Below are 24,628 nucleotides of genomic sequence, written 5' to 3' on the forward strand. Positions count from 1 at the left end.
TTTATAAACATTTATAAAAGCACCTGGGTACTGTTTTATGGTGTATCTTTGTATCCATAGAGCGAGAAAAGCCAGTTAAAGTCCTTCATCATTGATTTAAGCAAAGAGTTCTCAATTCTGTCCCAGTTCACCAGCTTTGTGGCCATTGAAGAAAGGGTTTGTATTAATTAATTGTATAAATTAATAGTAATTAATTCTACGGGGATTCATCTGTCTAACAACTCGCAAATATGTCATAAAATTCTTTTGGGCATTTTAGGAGCCGGTTCAGGCAGAGCAGGGCTTCACAGACATCCCCAAGCTATTGGCAGAAGAGGATGTAGATATCCTTCCCTACATCGACTGGACATCTTCTCAGGCTGACGGAGAAGTGGATGAGGATTTTGCTTTATGGGGCATCCAGAAATCTTTGGGAGCGGTGAGCAATGTTCCCTCTAAGATGCGCGTGTGTGCAATCGCGCACTGCTTGCACATACTCAGCGCACAAGACAATCTATGCAGCGCACAAAATGAAATCCAACAGAAACGTATTGTAGTGTCACTGTCAGCGCTGCAGTGATGTGTCAGCGCGACACTACTGAGTCCTGTTTGTGCGTTCGATACGGCAACGCGATGCTCCTATTGGTGCATTCAATGCGTCAAATCGACACTCCCATTCAGGTGCCTAGCCAATAGGGGTGTAACGGTACACAAAAATCTCGGTTCGGTACTTACCTCGGGTTTGAGGTCACGGTTCGGTTCATTTTCGGTACAGTAAAAAAACAAAATGCAAAATATTAATGTGCTAGTTGTTTATTACATACTTTTGTGCTTTCGACAATAGGAACTTTAGCCTATACAAAGCTAGAATTCTGCTCAAAAAGTAGCAGGTATTTAAAGATAATCCAACAACAATTTGCCTTTCAGACCCCGCGTATTGGTCTTCTTTGTGAAAGAAAGAAGAAAAAAGAAGTCCTGTGCTAAAGCGAGAAGCAATCCCAATGACAAAGATTTTAACATTTTACAAATGAAATGCCTCAATGAAACTTTTTTTTTTCTTATGAACGGTTTTCAAAAGCTTTATTGGTGGATTTTCTCAAGTTAAAGCGCCACACAGAAATTAATCAATTTAATTGTGTAAGTAATTGTGATGTAGTATTCATTTAATATTGTATATTTTATGTTGTATAACTTTAGTTCCTATGTGAATATTAGTTCCTACTTGTTTTGTTGTGGTAGGAGCGTTTTGTATTGAACACGGGGCCGTGTTGGTTATTATTGTAGCAGAGAAGACAGCCGTAAATCAACAAAGACAAGTCAACTGTGCCCGATCTACCACTCAAGAGATCTGATGGACTCAAAAAGTAGGTTACGGTTGCATATTAGTTTGAAAATCGACCGGATCCACCGTATTTTTACACGAGTGACTTCCGGTCTGCCCGGTCTGCTAGCTAGTAGTATTGACGCAGGAGGGCCGTGTCATTACTCGTCTCGAGTCAAATAATAAACTCTGACGTTCTTTTCGCATGCGTCGCGTTGAGCCGCTTCTGGGACGTATCTAACATGCGACCACACTGCGACTGGTGTGCATTGGCTGATTGACTCTAACGCCCGCGTTTCACTGCGTTCTCCCGGCGGCCACGTTGTCGCGCCGTTGACGTTTCTGGTCTGTCCTACCGTGTTGGTCCTCATTATAGTAGAGAAGACAGAGTAAATACAATCTACACAAAGAAACTGTAACCCGATCGACTCACAGCCTCGAAAAGTAAGGGTTATATTACGTCAGAAACTCGTTCGGTACGCGTCCGTTCCGAACCGACTAGCACGTACCGAAACGGTTCAACACTATTACATGTACAGTTACACCCTTACTAGCCAATAATACGATACAGTTGTCAGGGAAGCTGAAGTTTGAACTCCAAGACAAGTGTTACCTCGATTGCTCGATTAGAGAAATGAATCAGACCAACCAATGATTGCCTGCTTCGAATACTTTATATAAAGACTTGATGCATCAAGGATACAATGGCGTGATCCGGCAAGGAGCCGTGAACTCGCAAGAGTACAAAGAAGTACTTAGTATTTATACTGTTGAAAGGGCGTTACCCAAAGATGCTTACTGTGAAAAGATACCTATGAAAACGAAAGTGAAACTTAAGTATCAACTCTGGTGGTTTTCCACAGAAAAACATTGTGACTTACAACCTTGAGAACATGACCGTGGCTGGCACCAAAAAGGAGTTAAAATCTGATCAGACAGTCAACAGAACCTGTTATCTTATTTTTAATAGATTTACACTGAAAACATGGGAATTTGACTTGTTTTAAAGAGGTGTGTTTTTGCAGTGCAGCTGCTCAGACAGAAAGGAATAGGAATCTTGAGTGTCCTTATTGTCTGAACAGTTTTAATATGGGAGTTTGGTATACTGTACTCCCATTGTGGTTGTTCATTATGATTTATCAACTCAGCCATGCTACAACTCGACCTTACTCAGGCCAAAGCAGGACTCTTCCTATGGTTAAAGCGGGATTCTCACATATAACATCGTACACATCTCATGAACGAAATTTTTGTCTTTTTCATTTTGAAGTGGGCCACATCAATTATATTAAAAGTAAACTAATGAAGATTGCTGCCGTATTTTCATTCTTTTAATAAGCCATGTAGCTTGCTATGATCCAAGGATTTGAACAGTCGTGATACTGGTGTGTGGCAACAGTGTACACATCTGATGTTGCTCATTGTGTTCCACTATGGAGGTAGATTTGTGTCTTTATTATTCAATCAAAAAATAAGTTACTTCAAATAAAAAATATTTTCAAAATAAAAATCACCTCAATCAAAAATACAAAAATTTCAATCTTAGAAAAAAAGTTTTTGAATGCGAAAAAGTATTTGAAACTCAGAAATTTGCATTTTAACACTCAAATTTTCTTTGAAACTGTTTTCTTTGATTGAAGCAATCCTTTTTCCTGTGATTTAATAATTTAGACACAAATGTCCTACACATAATATGGCACAAACACAAAAAGGATTGCTGAATCTGAATCATTCTTCATAAAATCTGGTCTCATTTAAATCTACAGTGTTGGGACAACATAATGGAACCACCTAACATTTTGGCATCAGATGAGGATGAAGAAATCCTTCCCTACATCAAGTGCGAATCTTCTCTGGCTGACGTAGAAGAAGAAGAGGGTTTTGCCGAAATGCCTCTGCACCGCATCCAGTCAGAAAAGAAAGTATGTGATCCCTTTGCAATTTATTACCTTTCCAAATCAATTGGCCATAAAATGTGGTCTGATCTTCATCTACATCAGAAGAAGAAACTTTAACAGAATTGCAAGGACAAGTAAGGGAACCTCTACTTGAGGCCCGCGAGGTTTATCTATCTGGCAGGCCCGTTATAGGTCATTCATACAGAACATAAAAATCACATGCTTTTATTTTGACATTGGTGCCGTAAAACTAGATTTGTGATTTGTATGATCGAGTGTGTGCACAATTGCACTTGGCTCACTTTCGTATCCGCAGTTACATTCATTCATTTGCCCTCTCCCAGTCAAAATGGATTGGATGTTCAGCACCATCGAGGGCCTTAGGTTAACAAGGAATAGACCCAAAAATACCCTAAAGCCAACAGGAAGTGACACCAAACAACAGGAAGTATCCTTGAAAAGGCCTAGAATCAACAGGAAGCAGCCCGGAAATGCCCCAAAAATTAACAAGAAATAATCCAAAATTTACAGGAAGTGACTCGTAAATATCTTAAAGGGAACCACGGATAGAAGGACATGTAATTCTTAAAAGGTAAATCTTAGTAAGAGTCATAATAATTAGTGCTGTCAAATTTATCGCGTTAACAGGCGTTAATTCATTTTTTAAAATTAATCTCGTTAAGATATTTGACGCAATTAACGCATGCACGGAATGTTCATGCGTTGCCTCAAACAGTTTACAATGATGCCGTTTTAGCACATTGAGAGTGAAAAGGCAGAGAAATGCGAGCGGACACAGGACTGCGCCTTTTATTGGCTTAAGCTTTGGCAACTCTTTCACAACAATTATAAGTATTGTGGTGAACGACATGGTGAAGAATGACAGGAGATTATTTTTTTTCTTAACACTCTTAATTGAACACAACGCAGAATATACTGTATGCCATTTGCGGCCACCACTGACAGTCATGGTTGCCCAACTTCCCATTATGCATTTGGGCCGAACAGTTAAGTCGCTACAGTATCATTTAGTGGAAGCACATTAAAAATAATATTCGTATCTCTCACAGGAGACGATCTTTTTCTTAACACTCTTAATTGAACACAACGCAGAACATAATGTATACCATTTGCGGCCACCACTGACAGTCATGGTTGCCCAACTTCCCATTATGCATATGGGTGGAACAGTTAAGTCACTACAGTATCATTTCGTGAAAACACATTTAAAAAATTATTCCTATGTCTCACAGGAGACAATCTTTTTTTGACACGCTTAGTTGAACACAACGCAGAACATACTTTATACCATTTGCAGCCACCACTGACAGTCATGGTTGCCCAACTTCCCATCATGCATTAGGGCGGAACAGTTAAGTCGCTACAGTATCATTTAGTGACAGCACAACAAAAATAATATTCCTATCGCTCAAAAAAATAATGTTCACAAAAAGAAAAGCGCTCAATACAAAGAGAACTGGCATTCCCAATCAAAGTAGTTATGAAAAATACACATAAAACTTACTCAGACTTTGCCTTGGCTAGATCTCTAATTAATTTAAAACTTAAATGAGAATCTCTCACCTTTCGGCGAAATTCGCCGTTTTGAAGTAAAAAAGGATGACCTACGTGAATCGTGTAGATCCGAGGAGAAACTTTTTAAGGGGGGGAGGGGGTCAGGTGTAGCCATATGCCGGTTACCTTCACGGTTTACCATGCTATGAAAACGTCGCTGTTACAAAACCACGAAAATTTTCTTTCATACAGTAGTACGTAACCGTTATTTTTCATGTGTCAAAAATGTAGCCAGAAATGGCTTGGCGCGGCAGCGCTTACTCCTTACCCTGTTCGATACTGCTTGTGTCAGTTACGCTATTCTAGCAAACCCAAAAACAAACACTCCAAACACAAGGCGTACTTTTTTTCAATTTATTGAGCTCTCAAATCGTGGTAACTGAAATATACCGAATGAATACATTTAAAACGTTGTACAATCGTATTTTCAACGTGTGAGTAGCTTCAACAGTTTAGCTTCATGAAAAAGTTCGCCAAAAACAAAAACATTTTCCTTTCAAATTCAATACACAAAGTTACTAAAAACTTACAAAGACGAATGATAGGCAAGGCTTAGCTAGGAGAGCAACTTCATTGAGATTAATCACAGCCGCTGAGAGAGAAACAAGTTTGAATACAGCGGGGGGGGAAAAGAGAGAGCGTCAAAGATCGCTAATTGCGACAGATGATCTTGTCCTAAGCACAAATTCACGTTCGCTGGACAAGGAGAGGTCTCACTCCCATTTTTTTTTTTAGATGAATGCATTTACCAGCATATTGAATTTGGTGAGTGATGGTTTCAATCGTTTTCATATTTTGCGGTATGACAGCTAGCCAAATCTCCGGTGAAAAAATAGCTCCCGTTAAGTTAGCGTCAAGCTTGTGTATTTAACGGTAATATAAAAGCAGTGTTATCAGTAACGCGTTATGTGAGTAATGCGTAACTGTAATCTGATTACTTTCAGTAAAGAGCAATGTAACGCGTTCATTTTTCTAAATCAGTATTCTAAAGTAACTTTCCTTGATGCCTGTGCGTTACTATTTTGTTATTGCCCCATTATGTATATAGAAAGAAGAATACTGTAGTCATGGGAGTGACATCACATGTCACATTTTCTAATCGGGGATGGAAAAAAAACGGGTCACGTGTATAACCATGATGCGTGAGCCGTGAGCGCTGGGAGTTTGTGGCCAAAACAACATTGCCTTGCTACCTCGCCAGGATACAATGAAATAGGCAGGAGATATACTACAAACGGCTGCATTTGCACACTGGAAACACAGCCAGTACTTCACATTTTTGTCCAATAAAGATGACAAAAATATATCCGGTCGCTGCGAACTTTGCGATGGCTCTAAAGACTGTCGACCGCTAAAAGCATCCAATTCAAGCACCACTTGGAATTACAGCACAACAAGTAACAAGACAGCCAGGACTTTTTGACACTGCTCTTGCTCAATCCTCGGTTCAAGCTCAGTTGTTGTTGAAGGTTTTGAAAGCTTAGGTTTAAAGAAATTCTAAATATCCATCTTGCCTCCTCAGCTGTGGTTTTGGCTAAGCAAAGCAAACGGCTGTCTCTCAGACCCGGCGGCTTGGGCGGGCATTAGGGGGGCGTGCCCGCCCTGAGGGACGGCTGTGCCCGCCCTAGCTCGATTAAACTGTACTGTGTAATTAAAAAAAAATTTTTTTTTTTTTTTTAATCTTCCGCAAAAACACACACACACGGGGAGAATGAACCCTATATTCCAGTGTTTTTCAATCGATTGTGCCGCCGCCGCGAGAAATTATCCAATGTCGCTTTTTTTTAACATCGTCGGGCAAAGTTGCAGTAGGAAGGAAGGAAGGAATGTGGAAAAAGTTCTCGGTTGTGTGCAGATGAGTCGTGTTGCGTTCAAGAACTGCTTGGATTTCTAGCCGTCAGCCACCTTGCTCTCCATAACAATGTGGTCCCCAGCACTTCTACTGTTCATTATTTGACTCGTCAAGTGTCGATATATACAAAAGTGTCCTTTCCATTTTATCCATATGTGACGACCGTTAATCCTCCCTCTTTGTTTTATTCCAACACATTATCGAGGACAGCTAGGTGGGAGATACCTAGAAATCCGAGCAGTTCTTGAACGCGACACAAGCGGCTATCTAGCACCATGGCGCCAAATAAGCTTAAACTCATCTCCAAATGAACCCCCGTCGCTTCAGAATAAGTCGATGGATTATTTTGTGCGCCTTCGTGAAAACACAGAGAAATGGGCAACTTTTTTGAGGAAAACTACAAAGGTAAATAAGAACGCCCTGAAAGCCAGTTACTTTGTTGCTAAATCCCAAAAGTCCCAAACTGTGGCAGAGACGTTAATACTACCTGTCTGCAAAGCCATTGTCAGCGAGACGACCAGCCCTGATGTGCTTAAATGCATTGCTCAAGTCCCCTGTCTGATAGTTTTTCAAGCCTAATTGCTAAACGTTTCACACTGAGTAAGTATAAATACTGAGAAATTATTTTATAATTAAATATACAATACAGAAAGTAATTTTGGAACATTTTGGTGTGGTGTGCCGCGAGATTTTTTCCAACGTAAAAACGTCCCGTGACTCAGAAAAGGTTGAAAAACACTGCTCTAGTCATCCTATCTTGATCTGTCGTCACAATCACAGCAGCGAATGTAGGCAATTTCTAGCCAATCACAGATAAGGGGGGCGGGCTGAGTAGCCGGTGCTGTGCCGAAAAATAGCCGCCCCGCGTGAAATGTCCCCCTCCGACGGGAACGCTTATTTATAACGCTTTATTGAGCGTTTATTTGATTTATTTGTTTATTTATTTTATTGTTGAGCGCCCACACGTCACTCGTACAGCTTTTTCTTACCAATCGATGGACATGGAAACGATTTTCTTATACCGTGAATATATGTATTATTTTACTCTGCTTGAACTAAATGTCATAACTGTGTGATTGTCATTGAGATATGGTCGTGAAAACCTGTAGACTAATACATTTCTGTTCAAAGATGGTTATGTGGCCCAGTCCACGATTTGTTAGTAAAATAAAGTACTAGTATTTTGTCTAATTCATTTATTTAAAAGTGATTTTACAGTCGTAAATCCATTACTGTAATGAGTCCATGAAAACATTTGATGTTTTCACCTCAATAAAGCGTTATAAATAAGTGTTCCCGTCAGGGGGGACATTTCACGCGGGGCAGCTATTTTTCGGCACAACACCTGCTATTGTGTACTGCGATTGGATAGGGATTGCTCCGGTTACAGAAATGGCGATTGAGCGGCTCCTCCGTTGCTAATTCAAATTGGAATGGACATCCGTGTTTTTTTTTCAAGAAACTAAAGACGAACTCAAGCCATGACAAAGACGCGGCCGAAAGTCAACATGAAGGGATAGCGCTGCCACCTCCTGCAGTTTCACTGACTGACACTATCATCAGAAAATATAACGGGTAAAAACGCCACTGTTACGGCTAAATTTACATTGAAGAAGTGTGCCCCCCCAAAAAAATGTAATGCGCCCCCTGTAATTTCTTTCTGCAGCCGGGTCTGCTGTCTCTGAGGTGCTATAGTCACATGATCTGTTCGAAAATAATTTGGACCCATTGTTAAATACTTTGAACAATTATTGTTCATTTCATTCATTTTTGTTGTTCGTTTTATTGCTCTAAAACTTTTATAGACAACATTTTAATGGCCATATTCAATGGTCTTTATTTTAAAGGGTAAGCTCAGAATTTTTTACATTAGGCTTAATCTTTGAGTTAGCCGGGGTTTAATTAGTCGTTGGAGTTGATTTGAACAAATTCTGTGCAGTTTGCATGTTATTTGTTAGTTTCAGGGCTCCGGAGTGGCTAAGCTAGCGCGAGTCAGTGGTGGTAGAAATCAACTCCTTCAACTAATTAAACCCCCGCTAACTTGAATAATAAGCCTTATGTGAAAAATTTAAATTTTCAAATTCGCCTCATGTAAGACGTTTTGCCGACGGAGGATATTTTGGCAGAACGCCGGAACATATTTCCTCCACACCCTACTCACCTTTTTAACCCCTGACCCATTTTCATGCCTGAACTTGCCATTGACACCTTGGGGTGTATTTCAATCACTACCTTACGTAGTTAAAGACACTTTGGAAGAAAGAAGTAGAAGAGCCCATGTGGCGTCCCGCTCGGCGACGTCAACAATGGCGAGCTATTAGTTTATTTTTTGTTTGAAAATTTTAAAAATTGTATTAAAACGAAAACATCAAGATGGGTTTTAATATAAAATTACTATAACTTGTACTGAAATTTATCTTTTAAGAACTACAAGGCTTTCTGTCCGTGGATCCCTTTAACAAAAAGAATGTTAATAATGTTATTGCCATCTTGTGGATTTATTGTTATAATAAACAAATACAGTACTTATGTTCAGTATATTGAATGTTTATGTCCGTCTTGTGTCTTATCTTTCCATTCCAACAATAATTTACAGAAAAATATGGCATGTTTTAGAGATGGTTTGAATTGCGATTAGTTATGATTAATTATGATTAATTAATTTTTAAGCTGTGATTAACTCGATTAAAAATTTTAATCGTTTGACAGCCCTAATAATAATTTGATATTAAAACCCCTCCTAATGTTTTCGTTTCAATAAAATTTGTAAGATTATTTTAACTACTTTAGCCATTGTTGTTGACTTTGCTGGGCGGTGACGTGACAACGCCACGCTGCCGGTATTCACGTGTCACTATCCATGTCACTCTTTTATCATGTAAGGTAGTTATTTAAATACCCCACAAGCCAATGAGTGCGTTTTGTCCCTTGACTGACACTGTAGTTTTCCTTTAATCCACAGTGTGGTGTAAGGCAGAGAAAAAGGAGAGCGGACACAGGCGTTAAGATTCGTTCGTAGCTCGAACCGCACCGTTTCATTGGCATATTATTATAAGCTTCGGCAACTCCTTCACAACAAACGTTAGTATTATATAATAAAAATACAACAAAAATAATATATCTCTCAAGAAATAATGTTAACAAATAGAGTGCTTCAATCTGTATTAATGAGGCCCTATTTACACACAGTTAAACAACAATGCAAAGAGAACTGGCATTCACAAATTCACAAAGTACATTTGCAAAATACGCATACAACTTACTCAGACTTTGGTCAAACTCTAAACATTTTAGCAACTCGTTTAGCTCAACAAATATACTGGATGGCAATATTTAGTCAAAATATATAAACTATGATGCTGGGAGCCATTATCAGGAGTCTTGTTTGTTGTGACGACAACACTCAAATGAACATAAATCACAATGGACCCGCACTAAACAGGGAAACTACGCCGTCATTCGAGGGACAAAACGCACTAATTGGCTGGATCGCTTTTTAATTTAAAACTTGCCATTGACAGTTTGTGGCGTATTTAAATCACTACCTTACATAGTTAAAGAGTGACGCTGTGAAGTACGGCGGCGTGGCCATGTGACGACACCGCCCTGCGACGTCACCAACAATTGCGAGCTACTAGTTTTTTTATTTAAAATTTTGCAAATTTTGTTAAAAAAAAATACAGTAAGAGTGGTTTTAATATCTAATTATTATAACTCGGACTTACAGTTAGCTTTTAAGAACTACATGTCTTTCTCAACGTGGGGCCCTTTAAAATTAAGTGGTAGTAATACTCAGTTAACCCAAATTAACGCCATTGACAAATTGACAACGATAGTCATCCAATTCACTTTTACTGCAAGGACTGGCTGTTAAAGCTCGCCATCCAATCCGTTTTGACTGGGAGGGACCAATGAACACCAGTAAGTTAACTTATTTGGCCAAAAACTAACTCATAAGTTTTGATGTCTACAGGTAGACACATTTTCTATGTATAATGAAAGTTAAGCAATGTACCTGTTGGCCAACCTGTTAAAGGGAAAGACAACACCTAGTATAAATGACCTTCATGTGAAAGACTGTTGCTGCAAGTATTTCAAGAAGGAATTAAGTCATTTTCCAATACTTTTAATTCTATCATGCATCAGAGAAAAAGATCAGGAGTAGAAATGAGAGCGTGCCCTGGTTGAAGTGTGTTATCTTTGTACTTTTTTATTTGAGCGCAATCGTGTTTGCAAGTTTAATCGTTCTGCAGACGGTAGGTTTTGAAATTTGGCACTTTGTGATGTCCAGAGGTGGGTAGTAACGCTTTGCATTTACTCCGTTGCAGTTACTTGAGTAACCATTTGAGAAAAATTTACTTTTGTATGTAGTTTTACCACGCAATACTTTTCACTTTTACTTAAGTAGTTTTTTTTTTTTTTTTCAACCTGTCCTGTTGAGCTGTTTGACACAGAGAATGGAAGTCTTCGTGCCAGGATAGTCTGAACAGTTTTAATGTTTCACAATAAGAGTCTGATATACTCCCATTGTGATCATTCAAGATACCTCGTTTATTATGACAAACCAGCGAACAGGAAGGGGTTATGGGGGGACAGAAGAAAAGAAACACAAGAAAAGAAAGAAAAGAAACACAAATTACAAGAAGAAATACATTGAACGTCTAGACTAACTACTAATATGTTGGTGCTATCTTCAGCTAGATGTATTTCCGGTTAACACCATGTGGGGGCCTGTTGACCAGGGGGAGAGGGGGACGGGGGTGGGGTGTCTATAAGCTAAGTGATTGAAAGGGGTAGAGTGTACACAAATCAGCTCCGTGATCTAGAACCTAGTAATCGTGTGAATCCTTTTTGAGTGTAAGCCCGTTGGCGACCGACCCTACCACGCCCCATCGCCAATCCCAGCACCGGGACCCCCCACCCGAGCGCGCCCTATCACATCCTGCCGCACGCGAGCCCCACCAGGCGCGCGACAGCCACGCAGACGAGCCAAGACGCCACGCGGGCGCCAACCCAGGGCCCCGGCCCCCAGCCAGCCCGGGGAGGGAGGGCGATCCAGGGGGGCGGGGGGGTGCTCCGCGCAACCCACCCCTCTTCCCGCAGCCAGATTTCTGAAGAAGAAACAATACTCTTACTTTACTACTTTGGGTCACACTAGAGTTGTTACATTTTTCCTCTTTATTCCACATATTGACTTTATTTTTGCCAGAGATCCCGACAGTGGCTGTCTCAGTTTCACCAATGAGACGTCGCAACAATAACCACATGACCCCGTGATACCATTCAGGTGTAACAAATGTTTTTTTCTCTACTCGAGGGCACTCATGCTGCGTTTTTCTGTCCTGAATTCAATGATATGTCTGTCATCTTTATGGCCTAATATGGTCTTATAATAGGTTATAGCACAGTATAATAAAAACAATGAATATAGATGAAGTTATGCTAAGAAAAAAAATACCATTATGAAAAAAAATTGTCATTTTAAGCAGTTACTCACAATGTTACTCAGTACTTGAGTACTTTTTTCAAAGAATACTTTTTTACTTGTACTTAAATTTTTGGATGACTTACCTTTACTTGAATAATATTATTTAGAAGTAACACTACTCTTACTTGAGTAAAATTTTTGGCTACTCTACCCACCTATGGTGATGTCACACCATACCTTGTTATGCAAGTACCTGCCCTCTTCGCTCTTCCTTCACCCCAACAAATATCGAGAGCTCTAACCTCTGAGAAAAGCCGTTTGGTGGTTGCTACTTCCTGTTTCTAAAAAACCTCAACAACTAGTGTCCTCAGTTCGCAAATGTTTATTGAATGTTATTTAAATAAAAGGTGATGAGCACATGACCGTGTGCCAGCTCTTTGGGAACGTGTTTTGTTTATGATTATTTTCTAAAAACAATCAGTTCAACATTAAATATCATGTCTTTGTAGTGTATTCAATCAAATATACCGTAATTTCCCGAATATAAGGCACACCCGTGTATAATGCGCACCCCAAATTTACTTGTAAAATCTAGGGGAAATAATTGTACCCGTTTATAACGCGCACCCTAATTTTAGCACCAATAAAAAGAAGAATACAAGAAAACAGAGCTCGTGTACAGATACAGAAATGTCATTTTACTGACTGGTGAAACACAGCACAAGCATAGCATGTTGGTAGTTCAAAACATTACCATAAACTGACAATATTTACGGTAATAATATGATTTGACAAGTTCTCCAACTTACTAGAATCTAGGAGAAAACAAAACAGATGTGACTTTTCTTTTAAAAGCTGCTGTATAACTTGCTCGTTTCATCATGATGAATAAATGTTTCTTCCATGGATTGATCCGGTAAAATGAAAGTGAGAACGTAAGTCGGAAATCCGAGAGAGCTCATCGCTGTCGACACGACGGTAACAATAGGAACTATTGTTATTTGGGTTTGAGTTTCCCGAGGGACAGATATAGTTGACGGACACACACAGGATGTCTGTGTTGTTATGTTTGTTATGGTCCGAGTTGCGGAGCTGCAATAAATGTTGACTCAAATGAGTTCAAGAAACTAATTTCTGTGCTTTATGAAGAGTGAAAAAAGCAGAATTTAACACAGACGAAATCATTCGGCCGATCAGAGTGAAGTATTACCGAAACAAAATGGTGACGTCACGTACCGTAATGGTCGGCAACGGATCGCCGCATACGTTTCTTCAACACAATTATAATGCGCACCATGATTTTACAAGTTGATTTTGGGGGAAAAAAGTGCGCGTTATATTCGGGAAATTACGGTAGTTTGAACATGATTTGCAAATCATTGTATTCTGTTTTCATTATGTTTAACGCAACATCCCAACTTTGGACGGAATTAGAATTGGGGTTGCATAAATTGCAAAAGCGTCAATGTATGGATCAAGTCGCTGTGAAGTGTGCTAGTGTTAGCTCGTGTTTCATCTCTGCCATTCTCTTCATTAGGTGCATCTGCGTCGTGATATAAGAGCCGGTATTAAATTTTCTTTGTTTTTCTTTTCGTAGAGTTCCAGTGCTGTGTCATATCCTTCATTTGCCCCCCAAAAATCGGTAAAACGGTTTAAATTGAAGAGTGATGGATTTGGAACAATGGACACCGAGGTTCTCCATCCATCCTTCCTTCCTGTTCCAGAATCAATTCCTATGGCTTTTGCTGCTGGTCCACCTCCTCTAGCAACCAGACATTCGCTGGAAAGCTTACCTCTCCCTCCAGCAGACAGCCCATCAGTTTTTCATCCAGTATCTCTTGCTGTACAACCTCCACTTGGCAGCTCATTATTGGTTCCTCCATCACCACATACTGGCAGTCTATCATTTGTTGCTCTCCCACCACCACCACCACCACCACAACAACTTCACAGTGTAGTATTGGAAGCCGCTCCATCTCCATGTGAAGAACATTTGACACGCGCTGGCAGTCCATCATCTGTTGATCTTCCTCCAACGCCACCACCTACCCCACGTAGAAGATGTATTTCATCATTTAGCAGCAAAAGTAAACGACGTGCAGAAAAGATTTCACAGATTCCCTTTGAGTTGTCCAATATTGAGCTGAAGGACATGGAATTCCAATTTTCTGGGCCGTCACGGTCTTCCTTGGCCATTTCAGACAGGCTGGCAAAACTGCCGTTCAAGAGATCTCTAGGGTTAACCCCGTCATTCGGTCACGTCAGATCAACATATGACGCCGATGGTGGGCCGCCACTTCCAGAATACCAGTCACCCGCTCCTTCAAGCAACTCCAGTGGTGGTATTGGTGATCAATGTACCACAAACAGAGGTCTAGATGAATTTAGACGTCCTAAAGCATTGAAGAAGAAATTGTTAGAACGTCAGGGATCAACCCTGTCTGCTGAAAACAAATCGACTCCGTTGGGGTATTTACTTGAAGATTCAATCAAGGCTGCACCTGACAAAGTGTCATTTAAAAAAGGAACTCCACAACCTTCGGTTTTTCTATATCCCGGAACCACAGCCCATATGACCCACAGGTAAGATCCCAAACATGTCTATTTGATTAAATGAAAAATTATTTCAAGCGGTAGTGTCAAACATAAGGCCGGCGGGCCAGCAAGGGTCCAATCCAACCTGCAGGGTTGTTCTGCCTGACAGGCACGTTTTATTTCACTTATACACAGGGGTGAAAGTGGCTAGAATTTCTTGCCGGAACTCCCCGACGTGAAGGTCGCCACGGAGCCAGAATTTATTTTTTTTCTTTCTTTCTTTCATTTGGGGGGGGGGGGGGGGGGGTCAAACCTCTTAGACTACTGGAATGCTAAGAAAACTGTTTTAGCACAGTTATTTCTATAACACATACAAAAACTGATTTTCATTCAAAATGGTATTTTTTCAATGATTTGCAGATAAAAGTTAACAAAAACAGCAATACCCTCAACCTCCATCTCCTAATTTTCATTTTCCCTCATTTCCTCACATACTAAATGCCAAATCTAGGATGTGTATTAAAATTGAATTTAATGTAAACATTTATTTTATTTTTTTAAATAACAAAGATATAAGTAACATACAGTCGGAAAAATAAGTACAAATGACTTACATAATGCAGAGTGAAATGGAATATATTTTGAAGATCGCGCAAACATTGACTTTTTTAAATCATAATATAATGAATACGTAGCCTAAATTAACAAATATAAGTCCAAAGTGCACATTGACAGCTAACATGTTCTGAACCTCCCCATCACAGCAAATAAAACAAAATATGATAAATAAGCCTCCTCAACTCTTTCGTTGCTCTTAAAGATTTGATCCATTTTATGTTGCATTGCCTTTTTTGTTGTTGCATCAATTCAACAACCTTTTTTTTGCTGTTCCAGAAAACATGCAAATTAGAACCAATCAGAGCAAACTATCTCTGCGGATCACATGTCAGTATATCAGCCAATTGAACAGATAAATGAGTCCAGGCGTTTTACTTTGCTGCGTTCATTCACACATTGATGTGACTCATTATCGTCAGGTTCAGATAACTGCATCAGTTGGGGAACCTCCATGCCGTCCATGGAATAAAATAAATTATTGGTGGAAATGGATTACGCGACACAAGCACTTTATTATGCTTGTTATTAACACTTGTGTATGTAAATCTGATGTTGGTAGATTGTTTTCTTCATGGAGATGAAATGCATGTGTGGCAGCTTGGCATTTTTTGTTGTTGTTTTTTTTTTTTTTTTTACACAGCGTTTTGACAGTTGCTGTCATATTTTCGGAATCAAAATACCATGTACTGGAACAGCATTCCAACCTTGAAACTTATACCGGAACTGCGTTCTGGCACTGAATCTTATACCGGAACTGCGTTCCTGACTGTTCTGGCCCACTTTCAGCCCTGCTTATACAGTGCATACAGAATCACATGCTTTTTATTGCGATACGAGCTCCGAAACCATTGTGGCTTGGGTGAGGGCGTCATTGATGTGCACCTTGCGGCGAGTTGTAGTATTTGGACTTCTGTGAGCAAGTATCTGTGAGGTCAGCTACGAACGTCAGCCATGTTTCACTGTGCTGAACTGTCCACATGGTTTAGATATTGTAGTGGGTGTGCGGTGCGGAATGTTTGGTTTTATGATGCAGATTAACTGATATTTTAACAGATGGAGCAAGTTGTTTGTAACGGTGATCCACAGATCTGTTTATGGCGGAAAACACTCAGGGGACTTGAAGTTCCGTTCCGAGACCCCCAATTTAGCCAACTTTCAAAATTGTATGATATGTGTGATACATCATTGGAAAGCTTAAAATCTGTATTTTCTGGGGGAAGAAAAATTTTGAACAGGTGGGCATTTCGGAAAAAAAAAAAAGTTTTTTAAACAGCAAAACCCCATCTGGAGGTGAGAGCATGCGAGAGCAAAATTACAGACACCATGACTTTAATGAGATATTATTGCGTACTTACCTTGTTTCGATCCAAAAAATCCATGTAGCTTGCATCACCGAGTGTCAAGACACAGCTGTGAATGGCCACAGCTGGATTTTGGGGGGATTTTATGGGTGAAACATGGTAATATAACAAGGGTCGCGATGCAGAAATCACAGACATCAAGGAGTGGTCGAGATTTTCTTTTTTCATATATTTACCCTTTTAAATGTTTTTTCAATTTTTTTTTTTGTCTGGATCGATTATTTATCATCTAACATATCGGAAAAAATGCGACAGTAACAAAAAAAAAATACAATTAAGTGATAGTTATGAGGTAGATATCCGTGACTTTTTTACAGACGCCATTTTTTTCATTGTGACATAATTTGTTTAAAAGTTTAAAATATGTGAGTCGATTTTTTTTTAAAAACGAAATATGAGACATCAATTAATGATTGTAAGCTACAGACGACAGACGTTTTGAATAATGAATACAATTAATTACCTCCGTTTTATGGCTGGGTTGAAACAAAAGCGGTTGCGCGACGTCTTTAAACGGGGATTTTCAGTGTAAAATGGACAAATTAAAAATAGTTCGGGGGCTAAATAAGCCATGAATCTGCTATGGCAGGGGTCCCCAACCTTTTTTGCACCACGGACCGGTGTGGTATGTGTCTTTTTTCACGGACCGGTGTTCTGTCAAATTTTGCACCCTTATTAAATTTTGCTCCCAAAGCTTTTGTGGCGGTGAAAAAAAGCACTCTTTTATATTCCGTTGGACTCTCAATGTTATCAAACAGTGCTAAAAAACTATTTACATCATAACCATACATGTGCAACACGAAAATGGCATAAATTATTGCGTAACGACATGGCGAAGTCGTTAAGTGAGAGAGCGCCGTGCAGTTGTTGTGTGCAGCTAACGTAAGTTAAGATTTCTTTCTTTAAAGAAAGTTTGTAGTGTATACTTTGGAATCGCTGCATTCGTGGTCATTTTTAACGTTACGCGTAAGCCTGTCGCAATATGCAATAATTCCATTTATCGCGCGATAAATAAAAATGAACGTGGTCATTTTTCGCTGCGATTTATCGCCTCGTGTGCAAGTGCGTGCGCGCGTGCGGCAGACGTGCTGTTAAAAGTTCGGATTCCTCATTACCAACTGCGCAAAATGCATCTTCGTTCCACGTCCGGCATAAACTAGCGCCGGATCGTTCCCATTATATCCTATTGTTCAACGTATACCGGCCGCGCCAGTGCTCCGGAGTGGACCATCTATGGGGCGCCAGTGTTGTTGACGTGTGGGCGCTCCCGTCAGGAGTGACATTTCACGCGGGGCGGCTATTTTTTGGCACAACGCCGAATATTTACAACGAAGTACGCCAAAACGTTGTTACCGACTTGGCTGCTACGAACAACCTGAATGAAATTAAGAGCGCTGTGCATCAAACTCGTCCTGTTTATGAAAGTCGATTGTCATATGCTGGTGTTGTGTAGTAATGAGCAGACGTGACTTCAGCGGCGCTTGCACTTTTTTAATAGATATCATGAAATGGCAAACTAGATCTGCTACGTCCCATGCCATTGGCTACGTGAGCCCAGAGTGATTATGGGACACGTAGTCCGTATACTACATCGATGAATTCTAAACTGTCATGACTGAATGGAAGTTAAGAAGGCCAAATCAATCCATACCAGTGACTATAGATAATGTTGCAAATATTGTTAATTCAGTACGTGACACAGATGGATTCGGACCACAAATAGGATGTCTTGCTCATGTAGTAAACCTAGCTGCTAAGAGAGCTGTAGCAATCAACAGTGTGCCCTGCCTCACTTTACAAACAGTAAAGATTGTTCTCAGCACTTTTATACAATTTTTTTCAGATCAGTAAGAAGTAAGCACATAAATATTATGCACTAAAATGCATGTTTATATGATGGCAATTTAATTTTTGCTCGTTAGCAAAAAAACAAAAACGAAACAAAAAATATAATTTTTTTTTTTTTTTTTTTTTTTTACAGAGCATTAAATGTATTGAATCGGAACAAAAATCGTGTCGCCCGTATCAAAAATCGTACCGAACGGTGACTTAACTGTATTGTTGCATCCCAATGGAACACCATTGCAGAAGCTATGACGGGAAAAGTTTTCATTTGCCTAAATGCTTAAGTTATTTAGTGCATTTTTTTTTTTTTTTTTTTTTTTTTTTTTAAACACATTTTATTTATTCTGTGTTTCTGTGCGGTATCAATATTGTTTTTTTTTTTTACTTAAGAGGCATGGTCTATTGTTTTTAGTTGTGATTTCTTAAAAAGTATCTTTGAATTTAAGAGTAAATATCGCGTTTAAACGGGTGTACTTGATCTATTAATATATACTGTATTCTCACTGTGTTATTGTAAATTGGTTAAAAAAAAATTGGGGGGGGCCGCAATAATATCGCATTTCGCAATAATTTATGAGAATAATTATCGCACACTAAAATTTGTTATCGCGACAAGCCTAGTTACGCGCATGCCAAATTTGTCAGAACACCGGCAATGTGCGGCAAAAAAATATAACAAATATAAAATAACTTTGTTTTTAGCTCCGTCGTGTTAAGTGCAGGGAAAATACAACTCACCTGCTGAATCAGTGGGAGGCCTGAGCTTGTTTTGTTGAGACGAAATAGTCCCGAGATGGGAAAGTGACAGAAGCCCGCTTCACAAAGATACGATGTTGGAAATTGTAGGACAGTTTTCAGTAACCTCCTAGCGATGTCAGGATATTCCGAAATGACTTTAGTCCAGAACCTCGGTAGAGTTGTTGTCTCAAATGTACGTTTAAGGTCGCCGTGATTTGCGATCTCTACAAGCTGATATTCCTGTTGCACAGACATGCTCGAATCTCTCGGTTCATTCACATACGGGTCACGAATTCACTCCTTCGCAGTTCATGGGTCTTTAGTGACTGGGAAGTAGCATAGATTTTGTTTTCTTTGAGGTTGTAGGCTCATCTTCTTTTCCCTTTTCCCCGTAAAAAAATCTGTCCAAAGACGTCTGTTTTTCAGTCATTCTCATGTGGGGGCTAATTATTTCCAGGAGCAAATGTGACGGGCGACGACCTACGTCATACGTTATTATCGAGGCCGAGCGCACATAGATATACAAAACAAGATGTACTGCTAACAGTCCAATCAATGCATTTCTATGACGACCTCCTATCCTGTAGTTGTATATCTAGAGTAGACAGGGATATTGGTGTGTTCAGCGGCACAGGCCAAAGTCAATCAGCCAGAATGCAGTCATTAATAAATAATTTATTATTTCTGCGTGGCCCGGTACCAAATGTGCCACGGACTGGTACCGGTCCACGGCCCGGTTGTTGCGGACCCCTGTGCTATGGCACCATATAGACATGTTGTTCTATCAAACACCGCAGTTGTTTTGGCTTAAAATACGGCAGTGTTTTATTGAATTACAATGTTAAGAAATTACATTTTCAATATGATTTCCATTATTATCAAAATGCGTAATTTGATGTGCCTTGCAAAATTCAGGTGAAATCGATTGAATAGGTTTACATTGCTGTCGAATAAATAAAAGAGTAAAATTCCTATGTACCCAGACTTTGTGGAGACCCTGAACATCAGCTTACTTGAGATCTAACTGTCGCGAATGTGCCCGCGGATCAAAATGAGTTTGACACCCCTGCTTTAAAGATAACCTTGTATGTAATTCCATTTTTACTCACCATTTCATGCATAAGATCGGTCAATATTAGTGTGTGACTTGGTTAAAGCGCGTCATAATAGTAGGCATTAATTTCCATAAAAAGCATGTGTGTATGATTCGTATCATCTTTACATTACACACACACACACACACACTCTTTGTCAACACAGAGAGTTGCCAGAGAGAAAATACATGTTTTACCACCGCTAGACACACTAAACACGCAGGAGTTAACTCCCGTAGCTGGTGGGAATTGTTCATGACACTGTTTACTAGGGTTGTTCCGATCATGTTTTTTTGCCCCCGATCCGATCCCGATCGTTTTAGTTTAAGTATCTGCCAGTCCCGATATTTCCCGATCCGATTGCTTTTTTTTTTTGCTCCTGATTCAATTCCAATCATTCCCGATAATTTTTTCCGATCATATACATTTTGGCAATGCTTTAAGGAAAAAAATGAATAAAACTTGAATGAATATATACATTCAACATACAGTACATAAGTACTGTATTTGTTTATTATGACAATAAATCGTCAAGATGGCATTTACATTATTAACATTCTTTCTGTGAGAGGGATCCACGGATAGAAAGACATGTAATTCTTAAAGGATAAATGTGACTTTGTATATTGTGACTAAATGTTGCCATCTAGTGTATTTGTTGAGCTTTGCCATTTAACGTCTGCCCAAATGCATGATGGGAAGTGCAACCATGACTATGCGTAGCGGTACTAATTGATATATCTTCTCTGCGTTGGGAAATAACATAGGGTGTTAAGAAAAAGATCAATTACTACCTTTCATCCCCACATTGCTTCCCACGATATTTCTAATCGTAGGGAGAAGGATTGTAAGGTTTTAGCCAATTAAAAAAAGGCTCCAAAGGCTGCCAAAATTCACTCTACTCATTTTACGCTTCCTTATAGCTCTATATATAGGTAATACGGCGCCATTATAGATTGAATGCGACAATGCGTGGGTGGGTCGTGCAGCGCATGCGTTAATTGCGATAAATATTTTAACGTGATAAATTTGATAACCCTATTTTAAGCCTAAACTAAAGACTCTGGATGAGTGTAACATATTATGTCTGTAACGTTAAATACAATTAGAAAACGATTTCAATAAAAAATATATATATATTAAAAAAAAGGCATGTCCGATATTTTTTTGTCGATTCCGATACTTTGAAAATGACGTGATCGGGACATCTCTACTGTTTACTAACCTTTAGTTTTGTATAAATGCGAAATCATATTGGCGGTATTGCCTCCTCGGCAGCCACCCTTCGCGAACATGTTTTCCATGTCGGTTGGCCCTCCTCCTCTAAGCCGTGGCCGTCTGAAACTTTTCTGTAGCTGACGTATTCCCATACCAGCGGTTTCCTTTTTTTTCGCTGGGGAAAAAAGTTCAGGAGTTTCACCTCCTCCAGCAATCGTGTCGCACAGTTGACTCACTGACACTGAGCAATAACCGGTAGGGGAGGGTTGAGCCTTCCAGCTACAAGCGAGGGATTTCTCCATGCATTTTTGGGACATTAAAAATAGCTGATACCTTAGGGACGGTGAGACGGAAGATTTTTGCGGCTTTGAAATCTTGACGTTTTCATACTACGGTATACCTTGAAACCGGTAATTGACCCATGTCTAGTCATAAGTGTGGTTCATGATTTGATTGCAATCGCTTTTGTAAGTCTAACCAGTCTACAAACAAGCAGATTTGAAATTGGTGAAGGTGTGACATTACACCCTGCTTTATTAACCAAGTACGTACCCACTGCTAACAGCCACTCACCTAGGGCCAATCACAGCAAAAATTCAAATTCGATTCAGATGATTCTAATGAGATTCCAGTTGTTACCGTTGAACTAGTACTTACACCAAAGTTCTTAAACAACATTATTTTTGATATCGTATGTTATTCATACAATCTTGTATTGCAGGACTATGTATTCAGAGGCTAGCTTTGATATGGTACCACAAATATGGAACTGGTCAAAAATCTTCCAAATGCAGATTTCAGTAAGTTAAGAAATTTACTTCATTTTTTTTCTTCAAACCGTTTGACAATTTTTGCTGCGCAGTAACTTTAAGAGCCTTTGCAGCAACAAAACATAATAAGCAACACACCCTTGCAACATCTTAAATATGTGTTACAGGATGGCTTCTGGGAGTTGACTGGAAAACTGGCCAAGTTTGTTGACATGGACCTGGATGTCTTTGTCAATGAGTTCCTTGAAAGTAAAGGTATCCGCTCTCTAGGTAAGATCCACTTCCTCCCATGATAGATAGAATAATACAAATATTTATATGTATAGTACTTACTAAATTAAGATTTGTGTTGATGTTTAACAGGACCTCTGATTTGTATAAAAAGGTGCACATTGGTTCCAATATGGTTGTGTTTACGAATATACTCCAATTACAAACATCTTTAAACACTGCTGCACCCTTAAAAATACCATACGTTACACCATTGTGACATAGAATGCTTATAGAGAAGCACATGCCTTTTTGCTGACTCTGCTAAATAGTCAGTTGCAAGCACACTTTTGATTAGCTACTGTGTTTATTTATATTTCCTTACGGGCTTGCGAAGGTGTAAAGGCCCGCGCTGACATTCTGAGGCTCCTGGCGACTCTCCTAGTCCTGCAGATGATGCGTTTGGCGAAGCTTCCAGAAGGTGTACTACTGCGTACACTCTTCTGTCTGGAGGATGCTCCTGTCAGGTAAAGCTCATCACAAATAGAAGGCTTGGCATGGGCTCTTAGCATGAAAACTCCACTTAAATGCTGCTCGGAATTTTTCCGTCTAAATTAAAAGAAAATAATAATAATTATTATATTACCATGTTTCCAAGACTTGCCCAAACTAACAAAGACATGCACTCATCTTCATATAACCTCATCATACGCACCAAGCAGCAATTTGGAGGTTTTGAAAGGGAACCTCGGACTTGAAGACTTGTTGGCTCTAATAAGCCACAATTGTTCTCTTTTACTAAAATACAGTGGGGAGAACAAGTATTTGATACACAGTCAATGGGAAAAGCCATTGGCAGTGTATCAAATACTTGTTCTCCCCACTGTATGTTAATAGAAACACATTAAATATTGCCATTGATTTAAAAATCTATAATATTTCGTACATCTTTTCACCTACTGAGGGCGCCGTGTTTTACGCGTGCCTGGGGCTGATGGCGCGGTTGGGCTGGACTGGGAGAATAGCTGTGCTAGCTAGCAAGCGAAGCTAATATGACGACTGGTATGATTGTGTCACATTCTGCTGCTGGTCAGATTGCTTTGTTACAGAGATGTGGGATGAGTTCCAAACGTCGTTCCTGCATCCAATTCCAGCTCATCAGCAGTGTCTTTATACCGATCCTAGGCGGCTTGCCGAAACATTGACTTGCTGCCACTTGAAAGTTTCTATATACCTTTGCTGCAAGTTGCATCATTGCCTTGCTTTTCTCGTCTGCCTCTCACCGCTGTTTTTTTTTTGTATTTTTTATTGGTCCCGACCTACTGTCACTGACCCTTTTTGTGCCGCCCTTTTCTCAGTCGTGTGTTTTTTGTGTGTTCAATAAATCCTTTCACGCAATCCCTATGTTATTGTTGTCTGCTTGCTGTCTGAGGTGAGCCATGTTTTCTAATTCCGTGGTTAAGCCGGGCGCACTTTCTTTTCAGTTGCGTTTCCCTTTCAGGTTTTACCGCACTGACAGACAACGCATGTGGGTTGCAATTGGTTTATAAGGAAAATCCTGACTCTTAACGTCACGCGGAAGCTCATCACTTTTCCGCTCGGGTTCAAATTGGAAGGGCAGAACCGACGACATGTTTATGTAGGTAACGAGTGACACTGTGGAAGTACGGCAGCGCTGTCCAGTGACATCACCGCCCAAAGTGCATTGCGTCGTCAACCAAAATGGCGACCTACTAGTTAATCATTTTTCTAATTTTATTAAGAATAAACATTCAGAGGGGTTTGAATATCAAATTATTATAACTCATACTAACATTTATCTTTTAAGAACTACAAGTCTTTCTGTCCGTGGTTCCCATCAAGTTGCATATCTCCTCTTAAGCCCCTACAGATACGCGTATTAAAATTGTGAAACTTGAGTCACGAACCTATCTTGTGGTGCAGGACAATAGCATTGGGACACATGTTCAAGTTGAGTTAAAATCAAATTCGTTCGCATCTGCTTGTATCAAGTGATTGATGTCCACTGTGCCATTATCTGATTTGCCGCGGACATCATGGGAGCATTGCAGATTTTTGGCATACTAGCTGTTAATTTGTTGAGGTAATCTGGAGAAATTTCACTCCATATTTCCCAGATGCCCTTTCCATAAATTAGATTGGCTTGATGGGCACTTCTTGCATAC

The 24,628-nt window shown here is 39.7% G+C and overlaps 1 protein-coding gene across 2 annotated transcripts in view; it reads left to right on the forward strand.

Annotated features, from left to right (window-relative positions):
* Nucleotides 1-24,628, forward strand: part of parp4 (poly (ADP-ribose) polymerase family, member 4) — an 80,526-nt gene that overhangs the window by 47,370 nt on the left and 8,528 nt on the right. For both annotated transcript variants that reach the window (XM_057852816.1, XM_057852817.1), the window contains 7 exons: nucleotides 61-156; nucleotides 260-418; nucleotides 3,067-3,222; nucleotides 13,651-14,636; nucleotides 22,184-22,262; nucleotides 22,400-22,502; nucleotides 22,840-22,969. In XM_057852816.1, coding sequence (XP_057708799.1) covers nucleotides 61-156; nucleotides 260-418; nucleotides 3,067-3,222; nucleotides 13,651-14,636; nucleotides 22,184-22,262; nucleotides 22,400-22,502; nucleotides 22,840-22,969 — 1,709 coding nt within the window. The remainder of the gene's footprint in view (nucleotides 1-60; nucleotides 157-259; nucleotides 419-3,066; nucleotides 3,223-13,650; nucleotides 14,637-22,183; nucleotides 22,263-22,399; nucleotides 22,503-22,839; nucleotides 22,970-24,628) is intronic.

Source organism: Corythoichthys intestinalis, chromosome 12, assembly GCF_030265065.1.
Source record: "Corythoichthys intestinalis isolate RoL2023-P3 chromosome 12, ASM3026506v1, whole genome shotgun sequence".
Classification (NCBI taxonomy): Eukaryota; Metazoa; Chordata; class Actinopteri; order Syngnathiformes; family Syngnathidae; genus Corythoichthys; species Corythoichthys intestinalis.